Here is a 26546-nt window from a genome sequence, read left to right as displayed (position 1 = left end):
AGGAAGGAAGGAAGGAAGGAAAGGGATTTGGGGCAGAAGAAATGTTTTGACTTATCAAAGTTCAGTTTCTGGCGATGTGAGAGATGTGGCCAAATAATTGTCATGGTTTCAGAAGGGGGCGGGAAATATGTGAAGGGGGAAATAGGAGGGGTTGGCAACTCTTGGGCCAAAGAAATGATATAAGTTACATGAATTACATACATTGTCATCCCTTTCCTCTTGCATTACAGGTGGTCCTCAGCTTACGACCACCATGGAGACCAAAATTCACGTCGCCGAGCAAAACATCTGTTAAGGGAGCTTTGCCCCATTTGAACGACTTTTTCTTTTCCTTCTTTTTCAGCGCCGCTGCGACTTTGAACGGTCGCTAAATGAACTGTCGTAAGTCGACGACTACCTGCAGCCTGTAAAATCGAGGCTTCGCTAATCACGTGGAACCGGGTCTGTGTTCGGTTTAGGGAGAAGAGACTTACCAGAAGTGAGAGCAGCAGCGTTCTCCTCTTCATGTAGTATTTGTGGAGCTGAGTGCCTCGATTCGTCTTCTTGGACATGCCTTAGAAAGACAAATGGTTATCCAACATCTTTTTAAAAACTTCCAGTGCTGGAGCATTTGCAATTTCTGGAGGCAGGTTGTTCCACTGTTTAATTGTTCTAATTATCAGAAAATGTCTCCTTAGTTCTAAGTTGTTTCTCGCCTTGGTTAGTTTCCTCCCATTACTTCTAGTCCTGCCTTCAGGTGCTCTCTCTCTTAAACAGGCACATATATATATATATATATACTTTGTTCTTATTTACTATTATTTCCACTCTTTGAGGACTGTGTGTTGATCAGTAACATATAGCCCAGAATATAGAATAACAGAGTTGGAAGGCACCTTGGAGGTCTTCTAGTCCAACCCCCTGCCTAGGCAGGAAACCCTACAACACTTCAGACAAATGATGATCCAATCTCTTCTTTAAAACTTCCAGTGCTGGAGCATTTGCAATTTCTGGAGGCAAGTTGTTCCACTGATTAATTGTTCTAATTGTCAGGAAATTTATCCTGAGTTCTAGGTTGCTTCTCTCCTTGATTAGTTTCCACCCATTGCTTCTTGTCTTGGCTTTAGGTGCTTTGGAGAATAGCTTGACTCCCTCTTTTTGGGGGCAGCCCCTCAAATATTGGAAGACTGCTATCATGTCACCCCCTAGTACTTCATCAGACTAGACATAACCCAATTCTCACAACCGTTCTTTATATATTTTAGCCTCCAGTCCCCTAGTCGTCTTTGTTGCTCTTTTCTGCAGTCTTTCGAGAGTCTCGACATCTTTTTTATAACACGGTGACCAAAACTGGGTGCCGTATTTCCAAGGGTGGCCTTACCAAAGCACTATAAAGTGGTATTAACACTTCACGTGATCTTGATTCTATCCCTCTGTTGATGCAGCCCAGAACTGTGCTGGCTTTTTTGTTGGCAGCTGCTGCACACGTCTGGCTCCTATTGAAATGATTGTGCACTAGGGCTCCAAGATCTGTCTTGCCGTTACGACTATTCGGCAAGGTAGCACCTATACTGTACCTGTTCGTTTGGTTTGTCTTGCCTAAATGAGGGCTCTCAAGAGAGAAACTGCTGTGGTCTGTTTTCCACTGTTCTGGAGAGGCTCAAGGCTCCAGCGGGGGCCAGGCATTCACAGACAACAAATTTACCTGCCCCGGTTGTTGTGAGGATGAAACAGGAGTTTTAGTGCTGCTTAAAATACAGCAAGACACACCTGATTTTTTGGAGATGGTTGACATGCCGCTGGATAAAGGGTAGGTGTTGATCCATCCCTGGGTGGCTTGCTGGCGGGAACCCACTGTGATGTCAAGATTGCTCCGGGTGTCTTGGTTATCTGAAGGTTTGTTTGTTTTTTGAAAAAAAAAAAATCCCATTGGCACCAAGCCAGACAATCGATAGCAATACAACTAGCAATTGCACTTATATACTGCTTCACGGTGCTTTACGGCCTTCTCTAAGCGGTTTACAAAGTCAGCTGTCAATTCATAAAATATTTCTATGATCTTTTTGGAGTTGCCAACAGAAGGGGGGGGGGAATTAGCATGGAAACCAAAAGTGCATTCCGTCAATGTTTTCAGAGATAGTAACTAGGTGACTGAAGTTTCTGCCGCGCAAAATTCTAACTGGAGAGCAGGATTGATGACTCTGGGCTAGGGATGTGTCCCATCGGAGAATAGGAATTACGATACACCCAGAGGGGGTGGGGGAAAAACCAGGGTCAAGGGTGACCATGAATGATGTGCCTCAGAGTCGGCTACATCCAGGCAGTGCTGGACAGTTTAACTCCCAATAAATCCTTTTTAAGTTTTGGAAGTTTGGCTCGAGACTCATGATTTAAATGGGGGGAACTGCCGGAATCCGGGCATCAGCATCTTGCCCCCAACGATCTCGGTCCTCATTTTAACGACCTCAAAGCTCAAAACAACAAGGGACAAACGAGTTCCAGAGGGGTTGGGCTTAAGACTATTTGTGGGAACGTAACGATTCTAGGCTGAGAACTCACTTAACTCCCCTGGCTCTGCCTGCCCTTCTCCTACTCTGTGAAACACATACCTGGAGGCACAAGCTGGCTGGCGGTTAAATATTTCTTGTCGGAGAACATTGCAGTCCAAAACTTGATGAGGATGATGATGTCCTCGCGCAGCCGCTTCTCTCCTTGAGTTGGACACTTGGGGGCGGAGCTTCAATGAGAAGGCAAACAACATTAGGACAGGAGAGGCATTTGGGCAAGACGATGCACACCTTGCAGTCATCGTTTCTCAGGTGTTCTATGAATCAGCTTTGGGGCTCCCCTGATCCTTCCTCATCTGATCCCTGGGGTAACCAGAAGATTTTATATATTTGCAGTCAAGGGTCCTATTACTATTTGGGATGGCCTTTTATTGCTTCATGATAGTTTGTAGATTCTCTGCATTTTTGTTAGGTTGTAAAACATCAATCAATCAATCAATCAATGAGAATAGAATTGGAAGGGACCATGGAGGCCCCTAAGGTAGGTCACTGAAACTTTTCTGTTCTTGCTGCTGCCAAACTTGTCTTGGTTGAATTGGATGGCTGTACAAACATTTTAAACGAAGGAATAAAATAGAACTTCCAGCTAGAGCTGTAAATCTTCTAAGCTTCAACTTGATGAACATGCCACGATAATCTAATGTTTTCCGTCAGGATATGCATTATCTCGGTGGCTGAGATGATGTGCTGTGCTGAAACCAAATCAACCGCATTTGCGTGAAAAGATCCTTTTAACAAACACAGGGGAATCTGCCTTGGAGGGACGTGACAAAGAAGCAAGCTATAGTCTATGAGATTTTTTTTAAAAAATCCATTAGGGAGAGTTGGAAGACATGTTTAGCTGACTTTAGTTGATCAGCCTCGGTTAGTATCTGGATGGGAGGCTAGTTTAGGAAGACTGTAGATTACGCTGGGTTATTTAAAAAAAAAAAACCCGCCCCACATCACCATGCAAGAAATCAGTGGCAAATCACTTCTACATCTTGCCAAGAAAACTGCAAAGATGTTAAGCCAGTACCCAAGACTTGAGCTGAGCTTGACTTCAGTTTCTCTTCACTATCTTCCACCATGGAGAAGGAGAAGGAGGGAGAAGGGGGAGGAAAGGGGGAGGAAGAAGAAGAGGAGGAGAGAGAAGGGAAAGGAGGAGGAGGGGGAGAAGGAGAACGAGGAGAAGGAAGAGAAGAAGGAGAAAGAGAAGGAGGGGAAGGAGAAGGAAGAGGAGGAAGAGGAGAAGGAGAAAGAGGAGAAGGAAGAGAAAGAGAAGGAGGAGGAAGAGGAGGGTAATACCTGAAGTAATCAAAAGCCGTGGAATAGATTTTTTCTCTTAAGACGTTGCGAATTGTTGCGTTTGGGATGACATCGGCATGTAGCAGAGACAGCCCCAGCGTTAAGAGCCTAAAAAAGTCCAAAATAATTCCATCAGGGCCTTTAGACAGGACACGCAAAAGGGTTAAACAGGAAGAGATCTGTGCAATACAAAATGAAACAGCAGAACGACAAAAGCCATGATCCATCCCACCTTATTTCAATGAGCAAAAAGTACAAGGGGGGGAATATCAAGAGCCTCCTTTTCATCCGCTTGGAAAAACAGGGAAATCACACGGTATTAATAAATAGGGATGTTATATTTTCTTCCAAAAAAAATAAATAAATGAAGAGGGGACAACCGCGAGGACCTGAGAAAACCAGATCTCTGCCAATCCGACAGGTAAGCTCAAAACCAAACTCTCTTTGATATTCTTCGTGCCTGCTCCCACCTCTGGAAAAATAAATAAATGAAGGCATATCCAGGGCATCTCACTTACTTAAAACGGGGTCCGATGGCCGCCACGTGGCGATTCATGCTCCCCTTCGATCCGCCGATATTCAAAGACAGGGAACGCTGGAGTAAGCTGGCAAAAATCTCCACTTGATCCGAACTGCAGTACTTGGCGATTTCAAACCTCTGCACCAAGAACTGTAGATTAGAGAAACCAAAAGTTAAGACATCTGTCTGTCTGACAAGCCAATGTGGGCTACGAAGCTGACTTCCTGCAGGATGGTGACGGGCCAACTCCCAAGGGAATGAGGGCAGTCGATGGAGGTGAGATTCCTCAATAGCTATTAATCCAGTTTGGTCTAGTAGGTTAAGGCACCAGGCTAGCTAGCAAGCAAGGGATGATGAGTTCGAGTCCTGCCTTAGGCACAAAAGCTGACTGGGTGACTTTGGGCCAATCACCAGGAGACAGTGAGTTCTAGTCCTGTCTGAAGCATGAAAACTGACTGGGTGATTTTGGGCAACAGATCAGGAGACAGTGAGTTCTAGTCCTGTCTGAAGCATGAAGACTGATTGGGTGATTTTGGGCGACAGATCAGGAGACAGTGAGTTCTGGTCCCACCTTAGGCATGAAAGCAAGCTAGGTGACTTTGGGCCAATCACCAGGAGACGGTGAGCTCTAGTCCTGCCTTAAACATGTAAGCTGGCTGGGTGACTTTTGGCCAACCATAGGAGACTGTGAGTTCTAGTCCTGACTGGGGCATGAAAGCTAGCTGGCTGACTTTGGGTTGATCCCCAGGAGACTGTGAGTTCTAGTCCCGCCTTAGGCCTGAAAGCTAGCTGGGTGACCTTGGGCCAATCACCAGGAGAAGGTGAGTTCTAGTTCCACCTTAATCATGAAGGCCACCTGGGTAGCTTTGGAGAAAGGAGTAGTGTGTAGGTTCGCCGCCTCGAGTTATTTGTAAAAATAATAAAGGCAGCAAACAAAAGCAGAAGATAAATAAATATTTTCCCCTTTTGGTTTTAGGGTGGCCGTAAAAGTCTCTCTCTTAGCTACATCTTCTAATCGACCTCTGCTGTAAAAAAAAAAAAGTAAAACAAAACTTGGGAGGAAGATACTTGCTTCTATCCAGATGTAATGTGGGGTGACCTCCGGTGGGCACGGTTTCGGTTGGCTTTCTTCGGAGGCGGCTAAAGGGTCGGCTTCTTTCTGCTCGGTGGAAAACAGCCCAAATTTGTGCTCCACGGTCATTTGCCAAGCTCCAGCCATCTCTCTCATGAACTAAGAGAAGCGAAACCATTACTATTTTTGGGGTGCAGCAGACTTTAAAGTTTATTATAAATACACTTAAAGAGCCAGTTTATTCTAGTGGTTAAAGCACCCGGCTAGAAACCAGGAGGCGGTGATTTCTAGTCCAACCTTAGGCATAAAAGCCACCTGGGTGACTTTGAGCCAGTGAGTTCTAGTCCAGCGGCATATAAGCTGGTTGGTGATTTTGAGCGAATCACTAGGAGATTGTGAATTCTAGTTCTGCCTTAGGCATAAAAACCAGCTGTGTAACTTTGGGCTAATCTCTAGGAGACTGTGAGTTCTAGTCCTGCCTTAGGCATGAAACCCAACTGGATGATTTTTGGGCCAATCACCAGAAGACAGTGAGTTCTAATTTCTCCTTAGACATTAAAACTGATTGGTTGACTGTCTCCTTTTCTCAGCCAAACCCACCTTACAGCGTTGTTATTGTGAGGGGGGGAATAGGAGGAAGACGAAGCACTAGGTATTTTTGTTTCCTTGAGTCATTTGTGAAAATAATGAAGGCAGGATACAAATAAATACACATAAATATGTATAAATGTAAACATAAATGCAAGATAAGGAGAGAAACAGAGCAAATATCATTCCACGATGTAAACGCAGCAAACCAAGCCTCACTAATTTGGGGGATGTTTGCTAAAAACGTATTGCTTGTTCCAGAAACACCATTTCAGGGAAAACTGATTCTAAATTAACTTATAACTTACCGGGACTTCTATGCCGTTCTTGGCGGCCAGCAGCCATTCCCAGCAAGCAAGGGCAGTCTGCATGACCAGTTCGTTGAACATACGCAGAGGGCCCCAGCAGAGGTGATGTAAGAGCTGGGAATCGGTGTCTGAAAAATTTACAGAGACACTTTGTTTTTAACAAGATGTAGTATTTTCACTGTATCTGTAAATAACTCTCTGCAGCTCCTTGGGGGCCAAAAAAGTCCATGTAATTTAGCCATGAAAGCCTGTTGAGCGATCTTAGCTCATCACTGGGAGACAGTGAGTTCTAGTTCCACCTTAGCCCTGAAAGCTGGCTGGATGACTTCAGGCCAATCACCAGGAGACAATGAGTTCTAGTCCCGCCTTAGGCATGAAAGCCAGCTGGGTGACTTTAGGCCAATCACCAGGAGATGGTGAGTTCTAGTCCTGCCTTAAGCATGAAAGCTAGCTGGATGACTTTGGGACAATCACCAGGAGACAATGAGTTCTAGTCCCACCTTAGGCATGAAAGCCAGCTGGGTGACTTTGGGCCAATCACCAGGAGACAGTGAGTTCTAGTCCTGCCTTAGTCATGAAAACTAACTGGATGACTTTGGTCGTAAAATAGGGTACGACATGCTTTACAACTGCCTTATTTAGAAACAAAAATTCTGGCCCCCATTGTGATTAGAATACCAAAGAATGGCCTGAGAGATGCGACAGGGCTCTGATTTCATCCTTAATCACCTCCCTCCCTCCTTCTCTCTCTCGTACACTCATATTTTTATAATTATAACCTGTTTTATACTAGGTGGTCCTCAACTTACAACAGTTCCTTTAGTGACCATTTGAAGCTGCAAATGGTGAATGTATCTTTTCTTTTTATGTACACTTAAGAGCACATGCACCAAGACAAATTCCTTGTGTGTCTAATCACACTTGGCCAATAAAGAATGAATTCATTCATTCATTCAAAATCCACGGGGAAGCCAGATTCACTCAACTGCCTTACTTAGCGAGAGAAATTTGGGGCTCCATTATAGTTGAAAGTCGAGGACCAGCTGTATAAACCCGTAAGATTTTTATTTTATTTTTTTCTTCTTACCTCTGCTGCTGATCAACAAAGCGGTCATCTTAAACATCGCCTGGGTATAGTTCTCTGCTTGGCCGGCTTCCAGGGCGTTGCTGAGCTGCTTGATCATGAGTTTATTCAGGTCGGAGGCCCGACCGGTGGCGTTGCAGTATTGAATCATCCCGGCAACCTGTTTAGAAAAGTCATTTATTTATTTACCAGCTGGATACCCGTGCTTGACTACGAAACTGTGTGGTTGGGATTAGTTTTGGGGGAGGAAAAAAAAGGAGGAAAATTCTGCCTCTGCCTACCAGCATCCATCGGTATTCATCTGGCTAGCATCCTGTCAGTGTGTGAGGGAGTTGAAGGCTGTTTGGAAACTGAAAGAATATTTGCTGTATGAGCAAGAAGGAGACAGCAAGGCGCCTGGGCGTGGCTTAGCTCAACTGTTCTGTACTAAAGCTGATTGCTGCTTTGAAACTGAAACTCCTATGTTTGGAGGAGATTTCTTTTCAGGTGGGCAGGAGGAGTGGAACTCCTTAGCATGTTAATAATAATATAGGAAATGCGAAGGCTCTGATGGTCATTTCGAAAAATCTTTTCTTAGTGAGCCTCTAGAAGCCAAGGAGAACATATGTGCCAAATTTCAAGTTTGTAGGCTTTACAGTTCTTGAGGTTTTGTGATGATGCGTGAGTTGGTATTTCCTTTTTATAGAGAGAGATTTATTTAAATTCAACCTTCTATTATTCTAGTTATAGTTGGCCAGATGTTTTAAACTGGAGGTGGAATTTTTTAATCCCCTGCTGAGTCCACAGGCGGATGTAGACGGCGGGTGGGGTGACAGGTATCATCGCAGGATGTAAGCTGTTCTAAGTTAAGATGCCTTTTGCAATTGACTGGGGATTTGGTCAATGCCAACGGGCGTTCAAGGGGGTGGCTGCAGATGTTTTGGGATTCTACCAAATTAAATTAAATTAGTGTGTGTGTGTGTGTGTGTGAGAGAGAGAGGGATAGATAGATAGATAGACAGATAGATAGATATCTGTAAATCGTATCATAACTAACTGTAAACTCAAGGCATATTCCAGACCAGTATCTGACTTCTTTTAGATAAATGAAGCTGGCTTTAATGGTTAGATGGTCTAGACATTTAATCTGAATGTGTTTTTAATTTAGCTGAAGTGCTTATACATGTTCTAAATCCATGTATGTTATGCCACGTACTAAATAAGTATCTCAGGACTATATACCCAATCCGAAAACCAGAAAGTGGAAAGCATTGCGCACACTTCCTCCAACAGAAGGAGATTTGTGCACCCACCGCGAATCGCCTTTAAAACATGCCCCCACGTGCATACAAATTGAGAAGGGGGGGGTGGATTTCTTCTTTTAAAAGGAAGGGGGAACTTGAGGGCTCTTCTACTCACTTCTCCAGCATAGCGATTGCGCAGGTTGAGGGAAGCCATGAAGTTGGAGTAGTCTTTCTTCACGCAGGTGGGCCTTTCGGTTAACTGTGTGGCCTAGAGGCAACAGACATCGTCGTATTTTGGGTTTTGAGAATAGAGGGAGAAGTTGGATGCTCAGGGGGAAGCCAGAAACGGATGGGACTTTGCGACTAAACTAAAACCTGCTCACCCACACGCAATATCACGACTCTGCCCTTTTGATGAGAGAGTATGGCAGAGTGGCTCAGAAAATGATGGAACATCTGGAACTTCAGGTTCTGCCTATCGGGTATCCTTCTGTAGTCTGGTCTCCGAGCTTGGTGGTTTTCTTGTAGACATTTCATAACCAAATTAGGTCACATCATCAGGGCTATTGGGTATGGCATTCTCCCACCAAGGAGAAAAGCACAAATCCACCAACACTGGCAGGGTAAGCCACTATATAGAAACAGGAAGCAAATCCTACTTACTCTTGCATTCATAATGTTATCTAGTTGGGTCATGAAATGTCTGCAGGAAAACAACCGAGGTCAGAGAGCACCAAGGACCCCGCAGTCCTCCTCTTTCTCTTCCTCCTCCTCCTCCTCTCCCCACTCCCTTCTACCACTGGTGATGTTACCTAGTTGGGTCATGAAATGTCTGAAGAAAACAACCGAGGTCAGAGAGCACCAAGGACCCCACAGTCCCCCTCTTTCTCTTCCTCCTCCTCCTCCTCCTCTCCCCACTCCCTTCTACCACTGATGATGTTACCTAGTTGGGTCATGAAATGTCTGCAAGGAAACAGCCGAGGTCAGAGAGCACCAAGGACCCCACAGTCCTCCTCTTTCTCTTCCTCCTCCTCCTCTCCCCACTCCCTTCTACCACTGGTGATGTTACCTAGTTGGGTCATGAAATGTCTGCAAGAAAACAACCGAGGTCAGGGAGCACCAAGGACCCCACAGTTTCCCTCCCTTCTAATACTGATGACATTCCTCAATTGGGTCATGAAACGTTTGTAAGAAAACAGGAAGCTCAGAGGCCACCAAGGACTCCATAGACTGTGTACTTACAAACGGGGGCTTTCATTTTTGTGGGGCTGAACACAATCCACTCCCACAAAAGTGGGAGTTGAAAAACAGTTTTCTGATCAAAGCTTCCTGAGACCATAATTAAGCACACACGCTTCGATCCAAACAACTGTTTTATTTCAATGCTGGGAATTATGTTCATTTCCAGCCGGTAATAGTCCCAAACAGTCCCTCGAGATAAGCACCCACCTTTCTCTCCTTCAAACCGCTGCGAACTAAAGTGCCAAATGAACTATAAAAAACCAACCGAAGTACAAAATCCACGCAGAGCTTCAAGGTTGAATCCGAACAGAGAAAGCAACTTTGCTTCCTGCAAAGGTTTTCCTACCTTTGCACTTCCTTTATACCATACGAGAGGGGCAATCACCTCCAAGCCTTACTCCCGAGTCGCCCCTTTTGACTCAGCTACTCTTGCGGTCTAGCAGCTCTGTGCGTATGCGCACTGGGAACAGGCTCCCCTTGTTCTTCTGCCTCGCTGCTTCCAGACTCCAAAGGCTCCGGAGTCAGCACCCCACTCCCAGATGGTCCTGGCCCCATCTCTACACTCGATGCAGGACCCTCGTCCGAGTCCTCTCCAGATCCCAGACTGGTCCCCGTTCTTCCCCACTGTGTGATTCTACTGCCGTCTGCACAGGCTGCTGGCCAACCACAACAAACAGGACGTTTTTGCCACAGTGAAGAGAACTTACCCCCAGGGTTGTATTTTGCCTGTTGTAGCCTGCAAAGTGGAGAATGCTCTCGGTTGCCATAGCCAACCCAGTGTGCTGTGACAGGCCTGACACCCAGTTCTGGTGCTTGTTCAAATATTCCTGGAAAAAGGGGAAGCCAAAAGCAGTCGCAGTTCAGAAAAATTCTCTCTTTCTGTGTGTGTGTGTCGTTGCTTTGCTCTGCACATTTCCCCTGGCCGGATTCCCCGATTTCCAAGACGCAGTGCAGTCCGAGAGGCAATAAAGATGTGGAAGATTTACCTGCAGGTGAGATTTGGTGACGGAAGGGGCCCATTTCATGGCTTCCTGGAGGATCATGCCACACCGGGCGGCAAAATCCTTCACAATGCTCTAAAGAGAGAGAAATAGAATTAAAGTAATGTCTTGCAAGTGCTTGACTGCGAAAGTATAATAAAGCCAATATTCCACTGGACACATGTGCCTTGGTTTTTGAGAGTTACTTATTTTTTTTTTTTTATTTGTTTTATTTTGTCAAGCGATTATAAGATAACAGGTATAAGTATAAACATAATTATGAATACATGAAATGGATACATATAAGAAAAATAAAAAGAAACAATAGGACAGGGACGATAGGCACATTGGTGCGCTTATGCACACTCCCTACAGACCACTTAGGAAAGGGGTGAGGTCAACAGTAGACAGTCTAAGGTTAGAGTTTTTGGGGTTTGGGGAAGAAACCACAGAGTCAGGTAGAGTATTCCAGGCATGGACCATTCTATTGCTGAAGTCGTATTTCCTGCCATCAAGTTTGGTGCGGTTTACCTTGAGTTTGTATCTATTGTGTGCTCTTGTATTGTTATGGTTGAAGCTGAAGTATTCATTGACAGGTAGGACATTGCAATGTATAATTGGCGACTAATGGAACAAATCTACCCAGATTTGCAATGTTTTTAGAAGTGGTTTATTCGTAGAGTTTTTGAGAGAGAGGGACAGGCCCAAAGTCACCCACACTGACTCTGCCCACTGACAGGAGTTTGAACCTGACCGGCTCAAGGTTGACTCAGCCTTCCATCCTTCTGAGGTCAATAAAATGAGGACCCAAATTGTTGGGGGCAAGAGGCTGACTCTGTAAACCACTGAGAGAGGGCTGTAAAGCACTGTGAAGCGGTATATAAGTCCAAGTGCTATTGCTATCCTAACCTGGTATCTTTAAGCAGCATATCACTAGGTTGCAAAAAAAATCCAGATGTTGTTTATATCATAGCAATGGTTAGGTTTTTCTGCCATCTAGTGGCCATCCAGAGTTCTTCAGCCCAGATATTATATGTGTAGTAGAGAACTGGATTTCCAAAGTTGATGTCTGTCCATAGACACAGAAAATTATAAGGAAGACCAATTTTTTCTCAACACCCTGCCCCTGTGGCCTACAAAAGAAAGGCCACAGCTTGGAATAGTTTGTTAACCTAAGGAATTCTCTTTATTTTAACGAAGCAAACCATGACGTAAGACAATGGGCCAACCCATGTACAAAATTTGTATTATTTTTACCTCTCTGGCTTCATAGGTATCAGGGACAGTAATTCTATATGGGGCATCTGGAATGTCATAATACGGTTGGTCCTTATGGATATCCTAAAACAGAAAAGAAACAGATAGTGCAATATTATTCCAAAGTGATTCCTAAGGAGAAAACCAATTTAATAATTCAGGAATAGGGATGCCCACACAAATCAGGTTCCCCCTTTTTTTTAAAAAAATATACATTTTTCTTTAACATATATGTGTTTAGCAACCAGTGTATTGTCTAGGTCATTTTACATAAAAGTAATAATAGTAAGAATAATATTTTTACTTGTATATAATAGTATTCTCCCAACTTCTAATGTGTACCTTTATTATCTAACCATTGATAAAACAAATTCCAGGTAAAAAAATATATATTCCATGTCTTCTTTGCCCTTTATCTTTAATGTTAACCTATCCATTTCCGCCCAAGTTAATATTTTTAAGATTATATTTCCATCTGCAGGAACATCCTCATTTTTCCAGTGTTGTGCAAATATAATTCTCGCTGCTGTCAAAACATGTAGTACTAGCTCGATACCCGTTCTTCGCTACGAAACTACGTTGATTGGGCTTAAATTTTGGGGAGGAAAATAAGGGGAAAAAATTTACTTCTGCCTACCAGTATCCATCGGTATTCATCTGGCTAGCATCCTGTCAGTGTGTGTGAGAGTTGAGGGCTGTCTGGAAACTGAAACAGTATTTGCTGTGTGAGCAAGGAGACAGTAAGGAGCCTGGGCGTGGCTTAGCTCAACTGTTCTGTACTAAAGCTGGTTGCTGCTGTGAAACTGAAACTGAAGCTGAAACTCCTCTCCTCTGCTTATGTTTTGCATTTGGAAGAGATTTCTTTTCAGGCGGGGAAGGGGAGTAGAACTCCTTAGCATCAGAGCGTGTTAATAATACTAATAATATAGGAAATGCGAATGCTCTGATGGTCATTTCGAAAAATCTTTTCTTAGTGAGCCCCTGGAAGCCAAGAGGAACATATGTGCCACATTTCAAGTCTGTAGGCTTTACGGTTCTGGAGATTTTGTGATGACGCATGAGTGGTATTTCACTTTTCTATAGATAGATTAAATTAAATATATGTTCCCTTTGGTCATATTTCAGGTTTCTTGTTAGGTGAAGTGATCATGCCATCATTCCAAAAGAATTCTTAAGCTATTTAATTCCTAATACGAGAGTTGCAGACCGACAGTTCACTCATAAATTACAAAGAAGAAAAAAAGTCTCTTTTTTTTTTAAAGCAAAGCCAGCTGTGGTTTTATTCTGCTTGCAATTGCTGGAGAAGCACTTACTGCGCTGAGAGAGAGGGAGAGAGTCTGGAGAATATCTAGCATAGTTTTCAGCACCGTTCCGCTCCAAAGTAAGTGAGGGAACCTTGAAAAAGGCAAACCAAAAGTTACGAGTCCGTACAAAAACATCCGTACCTGCGAGACACCAGAACCCAGCCACTCGTTAGTAGCTGACCGACTAATTTAAACCTTAGTCCAACATTAAAGGTATCAAGGAATTTCTTGATGGTGAACTAAAGAAGGACTGGATACTTAATTTGTTGAATCTGTCTGTCTGTCTCTCTACCTATCATCCATCCATCCATCCATCCATCTATCCACCAAACTACCTATCATCCAACCATCCATCCATCCATCCATCCACCAACCTATCATCCATTTACCTATCATCCATCCATCCATCCATCTACCCACCTATCATCCATCCATCCATCCATCCATCCACCAAACTACCTATCATCCATCCATCCACCAACCTATCATCCATCTAACCTATCATCCATCTACCTATCATCCATCTATCCATTCATCTACCTACCTATCATCCATCTATCCATCCATCTACCTACCTATCATCTTCCTATCATCCATCCATCATCTCCCTATCATTCATCCATCCAACCATCATCTCCCTATCATCCATCCATCCATCATCTTCCTATCATCCATCCATCATCTCCCTATCATCCATCCATCCAACCATCATCTCCCTATCATCCATCCATCCATCATCTACCTATCATCCATCCATCCATCCATCAAATCCATCCACCAACCTATGATCCATCCATCCAACTACCTATCATCCATCCATCCACCAACCTACCTATCATCCATCCATCCATCCACCAACCTATCATCCATCCATCCATCCATCCACCTACCTACCTACCTATCTATCACGTGTAATCTACATGCTAGCTGTAGAATTCTGGGAGCTGAAGTCCACACATCTTGAAGTTGCTAAAGCTGAGAAACACCAATACAGAATTACAGAATACCAAAGTTGGAAGGGACCTTGGAGGTCTTCTATACCAACTCCATCCTCAAGCAGGAGATCCTATACCATTTCAAGATAAATGGCTGTCCAAAAACCTCCGGTGTTGGAGCACCCACAATTTCTAAAGGCAAGCTGTTCCAAAACTAGGAGACATGAAATCCGCTCTGCCATCAAGCCATCGCAATGTACTTACTTGTCTACGAGACCCGATAAGTATTTGTCTGCAACTCGTCTTATTCGCTTATGAATGTGGTTAAAGTTGACCAGCAAGAACTGAGCGTGTCTTTCCAGCTCTTCTTCATTTTCTTTCGTTTTAGGCTAAACATCAAAAGAAGAAAGTCCCTTGTTAGGGTTTGGGGAGATATGTCTAAGCAAAGATAGAGAAATTTAGCTGGAATAGCAGAGGTCTGTGAAATCCAGTACTAAGAGATGCTGGCAAACACCACCCAATGGTTCCTTTGAGCAAAATGACAACTGCAGTGTACATTCTCGTTTGACAAACTTACTTTGTCTGCCATCATGCTAAGGAAAGCTTCGAACACCTTATCTGCAACGGCTACCACGCACTGCATCATACCTGAAAGAGAGGAAGCGGCGGTGAGTTTGAGAAAAATAAAAAAATCAAAGGACTCAGGCAGCTGAAAATTGTGCCCAGCAGATAGCATCTCTCGTAAGTTGTAAAAACAACAACCCACTCATGGATTTGCTTACTTATTTGCATCCAAACAATTATGCAAAAAAATCCCATCACGAGATGACTTGGAATCATGTATTTATCCTGCAAGAGATTCACACCTGATTTAAGGATTGCAGAATCGGAGTAGCCTTACCTGATTTGTCTTTCTGGATAGCTTTATCCTCAAAGTAATAAAACATGACTTGGAAACGATCTGGGTCTGTTGAACGTAGAACCCTAGTAGACCAGGAATTGGGAGTTAATTTCATCAAGATATACTTGAAAAAGAATTTTTATAAATCGGTCTGTCTATCTGTCTATCTATCTATCTATCTATCTATCTATCTATCTATCTATCTATCTATCTATCTATCTATCTATCTATCTATCTATCTATCTATCCATCCATAGTATCTATCAACTATCTACATCTACCTACCTATCTACCTACCTCCATCTATCTACATACACACATCCATAGATATATCAGTCTAAATGCTATTGCCATCTCCCTCTCCCTCTCTCTCTCTCTAATCTATCATCTCTCTTAACAATCCTGTTACTAACTTACCAACTGCCATGATTCACTGAACAACCGAGGCAAGAAAGGTTGTAAAATGAGGCAAAACTCACTTAACTGTCCCGCTTAGCAATGGAAATTTTGGGCTCAACTGTGGTCGTAAGTCAAGGACCACCTGTACCACGGCTGAAATGGGAGAGCCGTTTTAACTCAAAAGGAACACTGCGACTTTGGGGAGGCTGAAACCAGCCTGCTCTTCCTTGACACAGAGTTACACGAGCATAAATATTTCTTCCCCTCTTGCCCCAGGTGAGTGATGTAAGGTGCACCAAGCATCTCCGCCACCCCTGAGGCGGCATGTCAAGCAATACCTCATGCATTCTAGGCGATAGACGGAAAGCAGGTAAGTAGACATGGCGAAATCCAGCTTGTTGATCAGGGCTGACACTTCAGGAGGTGGATCCAGTAGATTTATGATGGTGCTCCTCAATTCATTCAGTTCAGCCTAAAGGAAATAAAAAATAGGAATAACTAAGTAAATAAACAAACAACTCGTTGAGGTGGCTGCTTCTGGCAAGAGGTCATCTATTAGCCCCTTAAAGCTGTCCATGTCTTTGACAAGTGCAAGACTCCCTCCATCTACCCACAAGTGAGCTGTCCAGAGCTACCAGGGGGTTAAGATCCATTTTACAAATGAATAAATAAAAAGAAATAAGTAAACTCCAGGGTGCCCAATAAGGCTTGCTGAGAAGCGGGGGTTGAATCAGTGCGGCAGGAAGGCAACGCTTCTCTCTTTCAAACAACGAGGGCTGGACGAGAGGAACATCAAAGCATCGGGCGACCCAAGGACGGCACTCAAATTTTTGAAAAGCAGATCCCAGGGAGAAGACAAACAACTGCACCAGAAGGCTTAGAAGTGGTCAGGAGCAAGAATGCTGAGGCTGGGTAATCCAACTCAATGCAGGTCGGGATAAAGGCTGTTAATCAAAATGAAGAATCTCCCTGGAATGCTTAGCTTGGAGCGCTCATTGTAATTATTTCCTTCCTTTTCTCTCTTTTTCTTTCTTTTCTCTTTCTTTACTTGGTCTGTCTGTCTGTCTGTCTATCTCTATCTATCTGTCTCTGCCTACCAATTATCTACATCTCTCTTTCTCTTTGTCTGTCTATCTATCTATCTAATCTCTCTCTCTCTCTGTGCCTACCTATTATCTGTATCTTTTTCTGTCTATTATCTATATCTATCATCTATATCTACCTATCTCTCTGTCTCTGCCTGCCTATTAACTATATTTCTCTTTCTTTTTCCTTTGCATCTATCTATCTATCTATCTATCTATCTATCTATCTATCTATCTATCTATCTATCTATCTATCATCCATCCATCTATCCATCCATCCATCCATCCTATCTATTTATCCATTCTATCTATCTATCTATCTATCTATCTATCATCCATCCATCTATCCATCCATCCATCCATCTATCTATCTATCTATCTATCTATCTATCTATTCATCCATCCATCCTATCTATTTATCCATTCTATCTATCTATCTATCTATCTATCTATCTATCTATCTATCTATCTATCATCCATCCATCCATCTAGCTATCTAGCTATCTATCATCATCTATATTTACTTATCTATTTCTCTGTCTCTGCCTGCCTGCCTATTATCTATTTTTCTCTCTTTCTCTCTCTTACTTTCTGTCTCTGACTGTCTGTCTATCTATCTGAGTGGCCCGCAATAGTTATGTTTTTATCCGCGGTTCGTTCGCGGGTAAAGAACTGGGTGAAGAAAGGGAGAAAGGAAGAGAAGGGACTCACAGAAGTGACGGTGTCGTTTTTCATGGCAGAGTTATACTGAAGGACAGAACGAAGGGGCTCTTTCGTCGGGAAAGTCAGGAGGGGGGACTTGGTGGCGATCTCGCAAACACCCTCGTACCACTCTTCAGGCCAAAGACCTGGATCGACATTGGGAGAAAAGAATTAAAAGCAAAAGAAGGGTAAATATTATTTCTGGATCCTCCAGGTCACACGGAGCCTTTTTGACCAACACTCTGCATTCCACCAGGATCTAATAAAGCTTGTGTCAAACTGCTAAGAACAAGCTCCGATCAAACTGTGATGTCTTAGCTAGGCTTCTTTCGAAACCACGGTTTAAACAAACAACCGATTCCCAATGTTTAAAAAAAAAAAAAAAGCAACCAGCTCTCAAATGATTTGTAGCAGAAGATTTCTTGATCTGGAGCACAAATCCAAAGTTGTTTCAGATTCAACAAGAAAAATGCTCCTTTTGGGGGGGTTCCTTCGAACTTAGGTCTTGCTTTCTAGCATTAATGATTATATTACAATACTAGCTCGATACCTGCGCTTCACTATGAAACTGTGTGGTGAGGCTTAATTTTGGGGGAGGAAAATAAGGGGGAAAAAAATTCTGCCTCTGCCTATCAGCATCCATCGGTATTCATCTGGCTAGCGTCCTGTCAGTGTGTTGAGGGCTGTTTGGAAACTGAAACAGCATTTGCTGTGTGAGCAAGGAGGAGACAGCAAGGAACCTGGACGTGTTCTGCACTAAAACTGCTTGGGGCTGTGAAACTCAAACTGAAACTCCTCTCCTCTGCTTGCGTTTTGCATTTGGAACAGATTTCTTTTCAGGTGGGGAGGGGGAGTAGAACTCCTTAGCATCAGAGCGTGTTGATAATAATAATAATATAGGAAATATTAATGTTCTGATGGTCATTTCTACAAATCCTTTCTTAGTGAGCCCCTAAGAAGCCAAGAGGAACATACGTGCCAATTTTTAAGTTTGTAGGCTTTACGGTTCTGGAGATTTTGTGATGATGCATGAGTGGTATTTCTCTATGCACACACACACACACACACACACACACTTACAATAATATACAATTACAATCAAGCCAATAGGTTGGCTGAGTTATCCCTGTGAAATTCTTCAAAACGGATGAAGCTCTTTTAAATATGATACAGGGAAGTTAGTCCATTGATTTTCTTCTACTCCCGATCAAGTGGTTTCTCTCTTCATGCAGGTTCAGAGGAACACCTGAGATTTACCTGAACCCTCCACGGCAAATCCCATCAGCACCGAATACAGCCAGAAGTCGCGGAAGAGTTTCTGCAACCGTGGTTTGGCTTCCTTGATTGGTGGCAAGCGTCTGGTGAGCTGGCAATGAAAACAACATGTTTTAAATGTTCGTTTACAGGAGGGGAACAAGCCAAACTTTGCTAGCTACCAATACAAACGTTGATTTTTTTCGAGCCTACCCATCTTGGATTCTACAGCTTAGGAGAGTAAAATCACCTCCAAATTCAGCCTAACGATTACTGTGGTCCAGCTAAAAATCTAATCTTTAACAGATGAACAGAGTTGGAAAGGAACTTATAGGTCATCTAGTCCAACCTCCTGCCCAAGCAGGAGACCCTACACAATTTCTGATCGATGGCAATCCAGTCTTCTTCTTGAAAGCTTCCAGGGATGAAGCTCCCACAATTTCCGAAGGCAACTTCTCTTCCATTGCTTGATTGTTCTCACTATCAGAAAATTTATCCTTATTTCCAGGTTGAATCTCTCCTTGTTCAGTTTCCATCCATTATTCCTTGTCTGGCCTTCAGGTGCCTTGGAAAATAGCTTGACCCCTTCCTCCTCTCTGGGGCAGCCCCTCAAATACTGGAAGACTGCTCTCCTGTTTCCCCTGGTCCTCCTCTTCCCTAGACTAGCCATGCCTAGTTCCTGCAACCGTCTATTGTATGTTTTAGTCTCCAGATCTTTGATGATCTTAGATAGATTCAGATTAACAGAGTTGGAAGGGACCTTGTAGGTCATCTAGTCCAACCCTCTACCCAAGCAGGAGACCCTACACCATTTATGACAGATGGCAGTCCAGTTTCTTCTTGAAAGCTTCCAGTGGTGAAGCTCCCACAACTTCTGAAGGCGATTTCTGTTCCATCGATTGATTGCTCTCACTTGATCTTGATATATTTCATAACAAATGATATAAACTCTTGTCTTAGGCTCAACTGTGTCAAAAGAATTGCCAAGCCCATGCAGAATTATCACATCCTTCCCACAGTACCAAAACATATCCATTTATTAAAGGTTTAATTGCTGGAATCAGAATTGACTCCCAGCCGTTTACGATCCACAGAATCAAAAACAATAGAATGCAACCCTGTTATAATATATCAATACCTAAAAAAACTCCAACAAGATACCACTCAATCACTAATCAGTGACATCAACTGTAATATATATTTTCAATGTATGATATGGAAGATAAAAATCGTTCTTTGCTCCTATTTGTAAAAGGATGTTGTTGTTTTTTAAAAAAATAAAGAATATAACCAGAAACAGAGCAGGAAATAAACTAGCAGAAAAAGCAACCCATCAGGGAATTTAGCTGACATGGTGAGTGATTGATTTACAACGTGTTTACTTTAGCAAGCACCCAGTGGCACCAAAGTTCAGACTGCAACATTTTCATCTGTCTTTCTTGCAAAAGCCTTCGTGAGCCTTCCCTTCGTCAACAGAACAGGTAAGGAACATGAATCATCTTTGGTTTTTTTGGGGGGGAGGTAGATTAAAAATAAATAAGCTTGAGCATTTTTTAGGGTAAAACTGAGACAGACTGCATCTAGTCCAACCCCACGCCCAAGTGGGAGCCCTACACCATTTCTGATGAATGGCAGTCCAACCTCTTCTTGAAAGCCTCCAGAGATGACGCTCCCACAACTTCCGAGGGCAACTTCTGTTCCATGGGTTGATTGTTCTCACTGTTAGAAAGTTTCTCCTTATTTCCAGGTTAGATCTCTCCTTGTTCAGTTTCCATCCATTATTCCTTTTCTGGCCTTTGGGTGCTTTGGAAAACAGCTTGACCCCCTCCTCCTCTCTGTGGCAGCCCCTCAAATATTGGAAGGCTGCTCTCCTGTCTCCCCTGGTCCTTCTCTTCCCTAGACTCGCCAGGCCCAGTTCCTGCTCATCGTATGTTTTAGCCTCCAGTCCCCTAATCGTCCTGGTTGCTCTTCTCTGCACTCTTTCTAGAGTCTCAACATCTTTTTTATAGTGTGGTGACCAAAACTGGATGCAGTACTCTAGGTGTGGCCTTACTAAGGTTTTGTAGAGTGGTATTAGTAACCTCCCTTGATCTTGATTGTATCCCGCTGTTAATGCAACTTAGGATTGCGTGAGCTATTTTGGCTGCCGCCACACACTTTGCAATTAGTTGAGTCAAACATCTCAACCGTATCTAGTTGACTTCACTCTATGGAACCCAAATTATATTTTTCATCTACGAAGAGAATCTGGTTCAGGAGACCATGTAAAACTTGTGCCCATCCTCTTGTCTAGACCTCGTTCGAAGGACCCTGTTTCCAGCCGAAATACGATGAAGATCTTCTGGCATTCAGCAGTCTTCTTCTCCCTCACCATCTCCTTGGTCTGGTGTGACATCAAGGACCTTCACGGGCACTTCGATCAACTGAGTGAGGAGGCCCTATCCTTTCACTCTCGTGGCCTTCTTACCAACAAATCCCTTCAGGGGACAAACCTGTCCCCCGAATACCACCAAGAAAACACTGTGACCAACGACTTGAGCATGGAAGAGGAGGAAAACTACGAATACTTGGACTTCGACAAGCTCTTACATGAAGACGAGTATATCGATATCATTGATAGCATCCCGGAAGCGACGTCTTACGTCGACCAAGGAAACGTGCTGGCCCTCTTTCGCGGGAAGACCAGAATCCAACGTCTCAACATCCTGAATGCCTATTTTGGCTTCAACCTTTACCGAAGCCTTCGGGACCACGTCAACTCTTCCGACAACATCTTCTTGGCTCCGGTGGGCATCTCCACCGCCATGGCCATGGTTTCGTTGGGACTCAGAGGCCGAACGCAGAAGGAAGTCTTGGACGTTCTAGGTTTCGAAGACTTTGTGAACGCCAGTTCCACCTACGACTACACAACCGTTCACAACCTCTTCCACAAACTCACGCACCGGCTTTTCCGGCGCAATTTTGGCTACACCCTCAGGTCAGTCAACGACCTCTATGTCCAAAGGCAGTTCTCCCTCCTGAATGAGTTCAAGGACAATATGAAGAAGTACTATTTCGCTGAGGCCCAGGTGGCTGACTTCTCTGACCCAACCTTCGTCAGTCGCGCTAATGAGCGAATCGTAAAGCTCACCAAGGGCTTAATTAAAGATGCGCTCGTTAACATACACCCGGACACGCTCGTGATGATCCTCAACTGCTTGTACTTCAAAGGTAAGGCGAGAAATATCAGTAAAGGCTGGGTTTCGTTTGTTTTTTTTCTCATACACGCAGAACACAGAATAATAATAGGAGGGGAAGAGACCTTGGAGGTTTTCTAGTCTCCAACTGGTGGTCTGCGAGAAAATTTGGGTGGTCCCCAGAAAAATTATTTGCATTCTTTTATATTGCACTCAATCAGGGGTCCTCAAACTATGGCTCCTGGGCTGCATATGTGCAATGAATGTTTGCGTTGCTAAAGAGAGTCTCCCCCTTTGGGGTCTTTTTGCGCGGGGCAGAGGGGGGCAGAAATTCCGACTCGGGGTCTGCTTCAGACTCCTGGAGCTATGCCTTGGGTGAGGGTTGAAGGGAAGGGCGGCTGGTGGCAGAGAGCCCGAGGGTCTCGTTCCAGTGGGACCGCATCATGGCCTGGAACTGGCTGACTGTCTCAGCCCACCGAGGAGCCTCCAGGTGCCGGCACCTGGACTTGCACTCCTGCAGGTCTTCCCTCTGCTTGGAAAGCCTCTGCTCCTAGTCCTCAGTGAGGTGGTTCTGCTGAGCCTCCTCCTTGGGCAGATCCGATTTGAACGGAGCCAGCTGTTTGGCTCACTCTAATTCTTGTGGGGGGGGTGCATCGATCCAGCCACTGCTTCCTGTTGGGGCCCTCAGGAGCCCCTGGGCGGGGAGGCAAGGAGTGGCGGGGAGGGGAGGGGCAAGTAGAGGCCGGGGAGGTGCCCCTCGATGTGAGTGACATCGAGTTGGCCACGCCCACCCAGTCACACGATCCCCCTAGCCACACCCAGCCAGCCGGTCATTAGGCAGATCGTGTTAGTGGTCCGCGGGATTTAAAACGATGAATTTAGGGGTCCCTGAGGTCGGAAAGGTGGGAGACCCCTGTTCTAATACAACCCTGCTACCTATTGCAGAAGATCTCAGACCATTCCAGGCTTTCTTGGGGCTTCGTGGGATGGGTACATGTGATCATAGAAAGAACAGCATGGAAAGAACATCCCTTTACTGTATCTTATAAGAGCAAAGAGTGTGAAAAGACCTAAAAAATACCGATAGCTCTTGATTTAGAACCTGTCATGATCCAGGGTAGGATACAAAAATAACCAAGGCACAGAACGAAAATAAAGTCCCTTGACTGCCTCCAGCTTGGCCCCAGTGTCCAATTATCCTCGGGCTAGAAATCAAACTCTTAACTGATCATCTTTACATAAAATATAATACGAATAAAAATGAGAAAGAATTGAGATGTGCCCTAAAGGAGAATATGGAATTGAGATTAAAGTCTAGTGATTGTATAGGAATAATATGATACGGAAAGTTAATTAATGCACCATGAATATAAATTTAAGAGGAAAAGGACTATCGATATTGTGCACAAGACGTAGGTATAATTGAAAGAAGGTTTTATTTGTTGTTTTATGTATTATGTTTTTTTGTTTATGTTGGTTGTTAAAAATAAAAGAAAAACCTTTTATACATATATATAAAAAAAGGAAAACCGCGGGAAAAGAATGACGAACTCAAAGTGTTTTCATCGGTTGTTGCCAGGAACCTGGGAAAATAAGTTCCCAGTGGAGGCGACCTACAAGCAGAGTTTCCGGCTGAACGAGAAGGAGACGGTGAAGGTCCCTATGATGAAAGTCAAAGCCAACTTCTTGGCCACCGAAGACAATGAGCTGGACTGCAGGGTGCTGCAACTGCCCTACGTGGGGAATATCAGCATGCTGATTGTGCTGCCCTATAAGCTGTCTGGCCTGAAGACCCTGGAAAACCAACTTAGCCCCCAGGTGGTGGAGAGATGGCAGAAGGACATGATCAACAGGTACCCTGTGGCCCCCGGAGATCCTGCGCGGCCTAAGTATCTCACGCTCTCTGATTCAGATCTAAAGCAATGGTTATGGGCGGGGATGGTTTAAGGCGCCTGGAGAGAAAGCAAGAGACTGGGAGTTCTAGTTCCGGCCTGGGGCATGAAAGCTAGCTAGGTGACTTTGGGTCAATCATTAGGAGACGGTGAGTTCCAGTCTTGCCTTAGGCCAGCTGGAAGCCAACTGGGTGACTTTGGGGCCAATCAGCAGGAGACTGGGAGTTCTAGTTCCACCTTAGGCATGAAAGTCAATTGTGTGACTTTGGGCCAATCCCCAGGAGACTGGGAGTTCTAGTCCTGCCTTATGGATGAAAGCCAGCTGGATGACTTTGGGTCAATCATTAGGAGATGGTGAGTTCTAGTTTTGCCTAAGGCGTGAAAACCAGCTGGGTGACTTTTGGGCCAATCAGCAGGAGACAGTGAATTCTAGCCCCGCCTTAGGCAAGAAAGTCAATTGAGTGACTTTGGGGCAATCACCAGGAGACTGGGAGTTCTAGTTCCACTTAGGCAGGAAAGCCAGTTAGGGGACTTTGGGGCCAATCAGCAGGAGACTGGTGCCAAAACAAATAATCCATAACTGGATTATGAAAATGACCTGAATCAGTTCATGTTTAACTTCTAACTCTCTCGCTAGAACCCGAGAAGTCGTGGTGCCCAGATTTAAGCTGGAGAAGAGCTACGACTTGATCGAAAACCTGAAAGCGATGGGGATCGAGGAGCTGTTCACACCGCGTGGCAACTACTCCGGCATCTCGGAGGAAAAAATCACCATCAACAAGGTAATACAGCATTGGCACAAATTAAAACTCCAGGATGTTTTCACTTTGTGTGAGGGACAGAGGGGAAGAATTATTCTGTTCGGGGTTCATTTAGGTTTAGGTGCTGTGGTCAGAAGGCGGCTAAGAGAAATGTTCTACAAATTTTGAGACTGAAAGATTGATAGTTCAGGGAAAAAGTAGCATATCGGACAGCGAAAGATGGACCACAGAGAAAAGGGACATAAAGAATAGATGGGCAGAACAAAAGCAGATTTAATAACAGACACATTAAAAAATTACCGGTCAGGTACACGGCTGAGCTACAGCACCCCAGATAGAACCATTTATTTATTTACCTACTTATTCCATTTTTATGCCAAATTTATTACTTTATAAAGACCTCAAGGCAGTAAACATATATTGTACTCATGCTTCCTCCTCTTTTTCCCACAACAACCCTGTGAGGGCTGAGAGAGAGGGACTGGCCCAAAGTCACCCAGCTGACTTCCACGCCTAAGGCGGAAACTAGAACTCCCAGCCTCCTGGTGATTGGCCCAAAGTCACCCAGCTGACTTCCATGCCTAAGGCGGAAACTAGTACTCCCAGCCTCCTGGTGATTGGCCCAAAGTCACCCAGCTGACTTCCATGCCTAAGGCGGAAACTAGAACTCCCAGTCTCCTGGTGATTGACCCAAAGTCACCCAGCTGACTTCCATGCCTAAGGCGGAAACTAGAACTCCCAGTCTCCTGGTGATTGGCCCAAAGTCACCCAGCTGACTTCCATGCCTAAGGCAGAAACTAGAACTCCCACAATCTCCTGGTTTCCAGGTCAGCACCTTCACCGCCTTATCAAACTACATCAAGCTTGGTTTGGGCTACTTCTGATGTTTTTAATCTTCCTCTCGACAGTTCAACCATCAAGGGACTATCACGGTGAACGAAGAAGGGACCGAGGCTGCCTCCGTAACCACCGTGGGGTTCATGCCCCTTTCCACTCAAATCCGCTTTGTCATTGATCACCCCTTCCTCTTCCTCATCTACGAACACCGTACCAGCTGTTTACTCTTCCTGGGGAGAGTTTCCAACCCCAGCAAGTGTTAAGCGGCAGAATCACATCCGCCGGGGACAACTGCATGCCGAAAACTTGGGATTCATTTACACTATTACTGGTTTTTATCGGCAGAGGTAGAGCCCAGGTCAATCACAGCCCTGCCTTCCCCCACCCTCCCCCCAAGCTGATACAGATAGTCCTTGACTTACAACCGCAACTGAGCCCAACGCGACCGTTGCTAAGTGAAACATTTTGTTTTGCCTCATTTTACCACCTTTCTTGCCACAGCTGTTAAGTGAAGCACGTTAGTCACCTGATTGTTAAGTGAATCTGGCTCCCCCCCCCCGTGTCCCCACGTAACTTTGAATGGTCACTAAATGAACTATTGTTAAGTCGAGGACTAGCTGTATCTTCCAAATGAGCTAAGGTGGCCAACTCCGGAACAGCAACAGAGAGAGAGAAAAAAAGAAAGGAGACACACAGAGAGAGAGAGAGAGAGAGAGAGAGAGAGAGAGAAAGAAAGAACGAATGAGGGAAGGAAGAAAAGAAAGCAACAGAGAAAGAAAGAAAAAGAAAGGAGACAAAGAGAGAGAAAGAAAGGAAGAAAGAAAAAGAAAGAAAGAAAGAGGGAGGGAGGGAAGGAAGGTTTAATTTTCAAAAGATGGCTTCTGAGTCTTTTTAGAAGCACTTGTGATAAAACTGGCTCTATCTCAATATCATTATGATTATAAAATTCATTTATATTTAATAAAAAAAATGTGAAACATTTGTTATTAGTCACAGCCAAGAAGCGGTCTTAACTTTTTTATTTGGGCTTGCATCAAGGTTGGAAAATTCTGCCAGGGTGACGACTTGTAGCGCCTGCAGAAAATGCTGAAAAGGTCGACTTAAGGGGGTTCTGAGGTTAATATGCAAAAATCACCATCACTTTTATTACTTATTCTATGCATTTTGTGGAGATCTTAGCGCTGTCTGAGCTT

The 26546-nt window shown here is 44.2% G+C and overlaps 2 protein-coding genes across 3 annotated transcripts in view; one reads left to right on the top strand and one right to left on the bottom strand.

The window, feature by feature from the left end:
• Window positions 1-26546, bottom strand: part of PI4KA (phosphatidylinositol 4-kinase alpha) — a 69907-nt gene that overhangs the window by 16583 nt on the left and 26778 nt on the right. For both annotated transcript variants that reach the window (XM_087913334.1, XM_087913333.1), the window contains exons 20-38: window positions 18691-18799; window positions 17443-17579; window positions 15985-16118; window positions 15248-15330; window positions 14924-14994; window positions 14611-14735; window positions 13421-13502; window positions 12108-12191; window positions 10857-10946; window positions 10578-10697; window positions 8804-8896; window positions 7409-7565; window positions 6322-6449; window positions 5426-5584; window positions 4352-4503; window positions 3834-3941; window positions 2589-2716; window positions 1750-1869; window positions 474-553 (exon numbers count right to left, since the gene is read on the bottom strand). In XM_087913334.1, coding sequence (XP_087769460.1) covers window positions 474-553; window positions 1750-1869; window positions 2589-2716; window positions 3834-3941; window positions 4352-4503; window positions 5426-5584; window positions 6322-6449; window positions 7409-7565; window positions 8804-8896; window positions 10578-10697; window positions 10857-10946; window positions 12108-12191; window positions 13421-13502; window positions 14611-14735; window positions 14924-14994; window positions 15248-15330; window positions 15985-16118; window positions 17443-17579; window positions 18691-18799 — 2160 coding nt within the window. The remainder of the gene's footprint in view (window positions 1-473; window positions 554-1749; window positions 1870-2588; window positions 2717-3833; window positions 3942-4351; window positions 4504-5425; window positions 5585-6321; window positions 6450-7408; window positions 7566-8803; window positions 8897-10577; window positions 10698-10856; window positions 10947-12107; window positions 12192-13420; window positions 13503-14610; window positions 14736-14923; window positions 14995-15247; window positions 15331-15984; window positions 16119-17442; window positions 17580-18690; window positions 18800-26546) is intronic.
• On the top strand, window positions 20075-26072 carry SERPIND1 (serpin family D member 1). The gene is made up of 5 exons (XM_026716201.2): window positions 20075-20168; window positions 20981-21897; window positions 23443-23716; window positions 24393-24537; window positions 25425-26072. The coding sequence occupies exons 2-5, from the start codon at window positions 21018-21020 to the stop codon at window positions 25614-25616; spliced, it is 1491 nt and encodes a 496-aa protein (XP_026571986.1). The 5' UTR covers window positions 20075-20168; window positions 20981-21017; the 3' UTR covers window positions 25617-26072.

Source organism: Pseudonaja textilis, chromosome 15 (genome assembly GCF_049901715.1).
Source record: "Pseudonaja textilis isolate UNSWEBS1 chromosome 15, rPseTex1.2, whole genome shotgun sequence".
NCBI lineage: Eukaryota > Metazoa > Chordata > Lepidosauria > Squamata > Elapidae > Pseudonaja > Pseudonaja textilis.
This window is presented reverse-complemented; position numbering and strand designations above follow the sequence as displayed.

Coding starts and splice junctions, on each gene's coding strand:
- SERPIND1 (XM_026716201.2), top strand. CDS start 21,018: ATGAAGATCTTCTGGCATTCAGCAGTCTTCTTCTCCCTCACCATCTCC. Junction 23,717..24,392: donor CAGAAGGACATGATCAACAG/GTACCCTGTGGC, acceptor CTCTCTCGCTAG/AACCCGAGAAGTCGTGGTGC. Junction 24,538..25,424: donor AAAAAATCACCATCAACAAG/GTAATACAGCAT, acceptor TCCTCTCGACAG/TTCAACCATCAAGGGACTAT.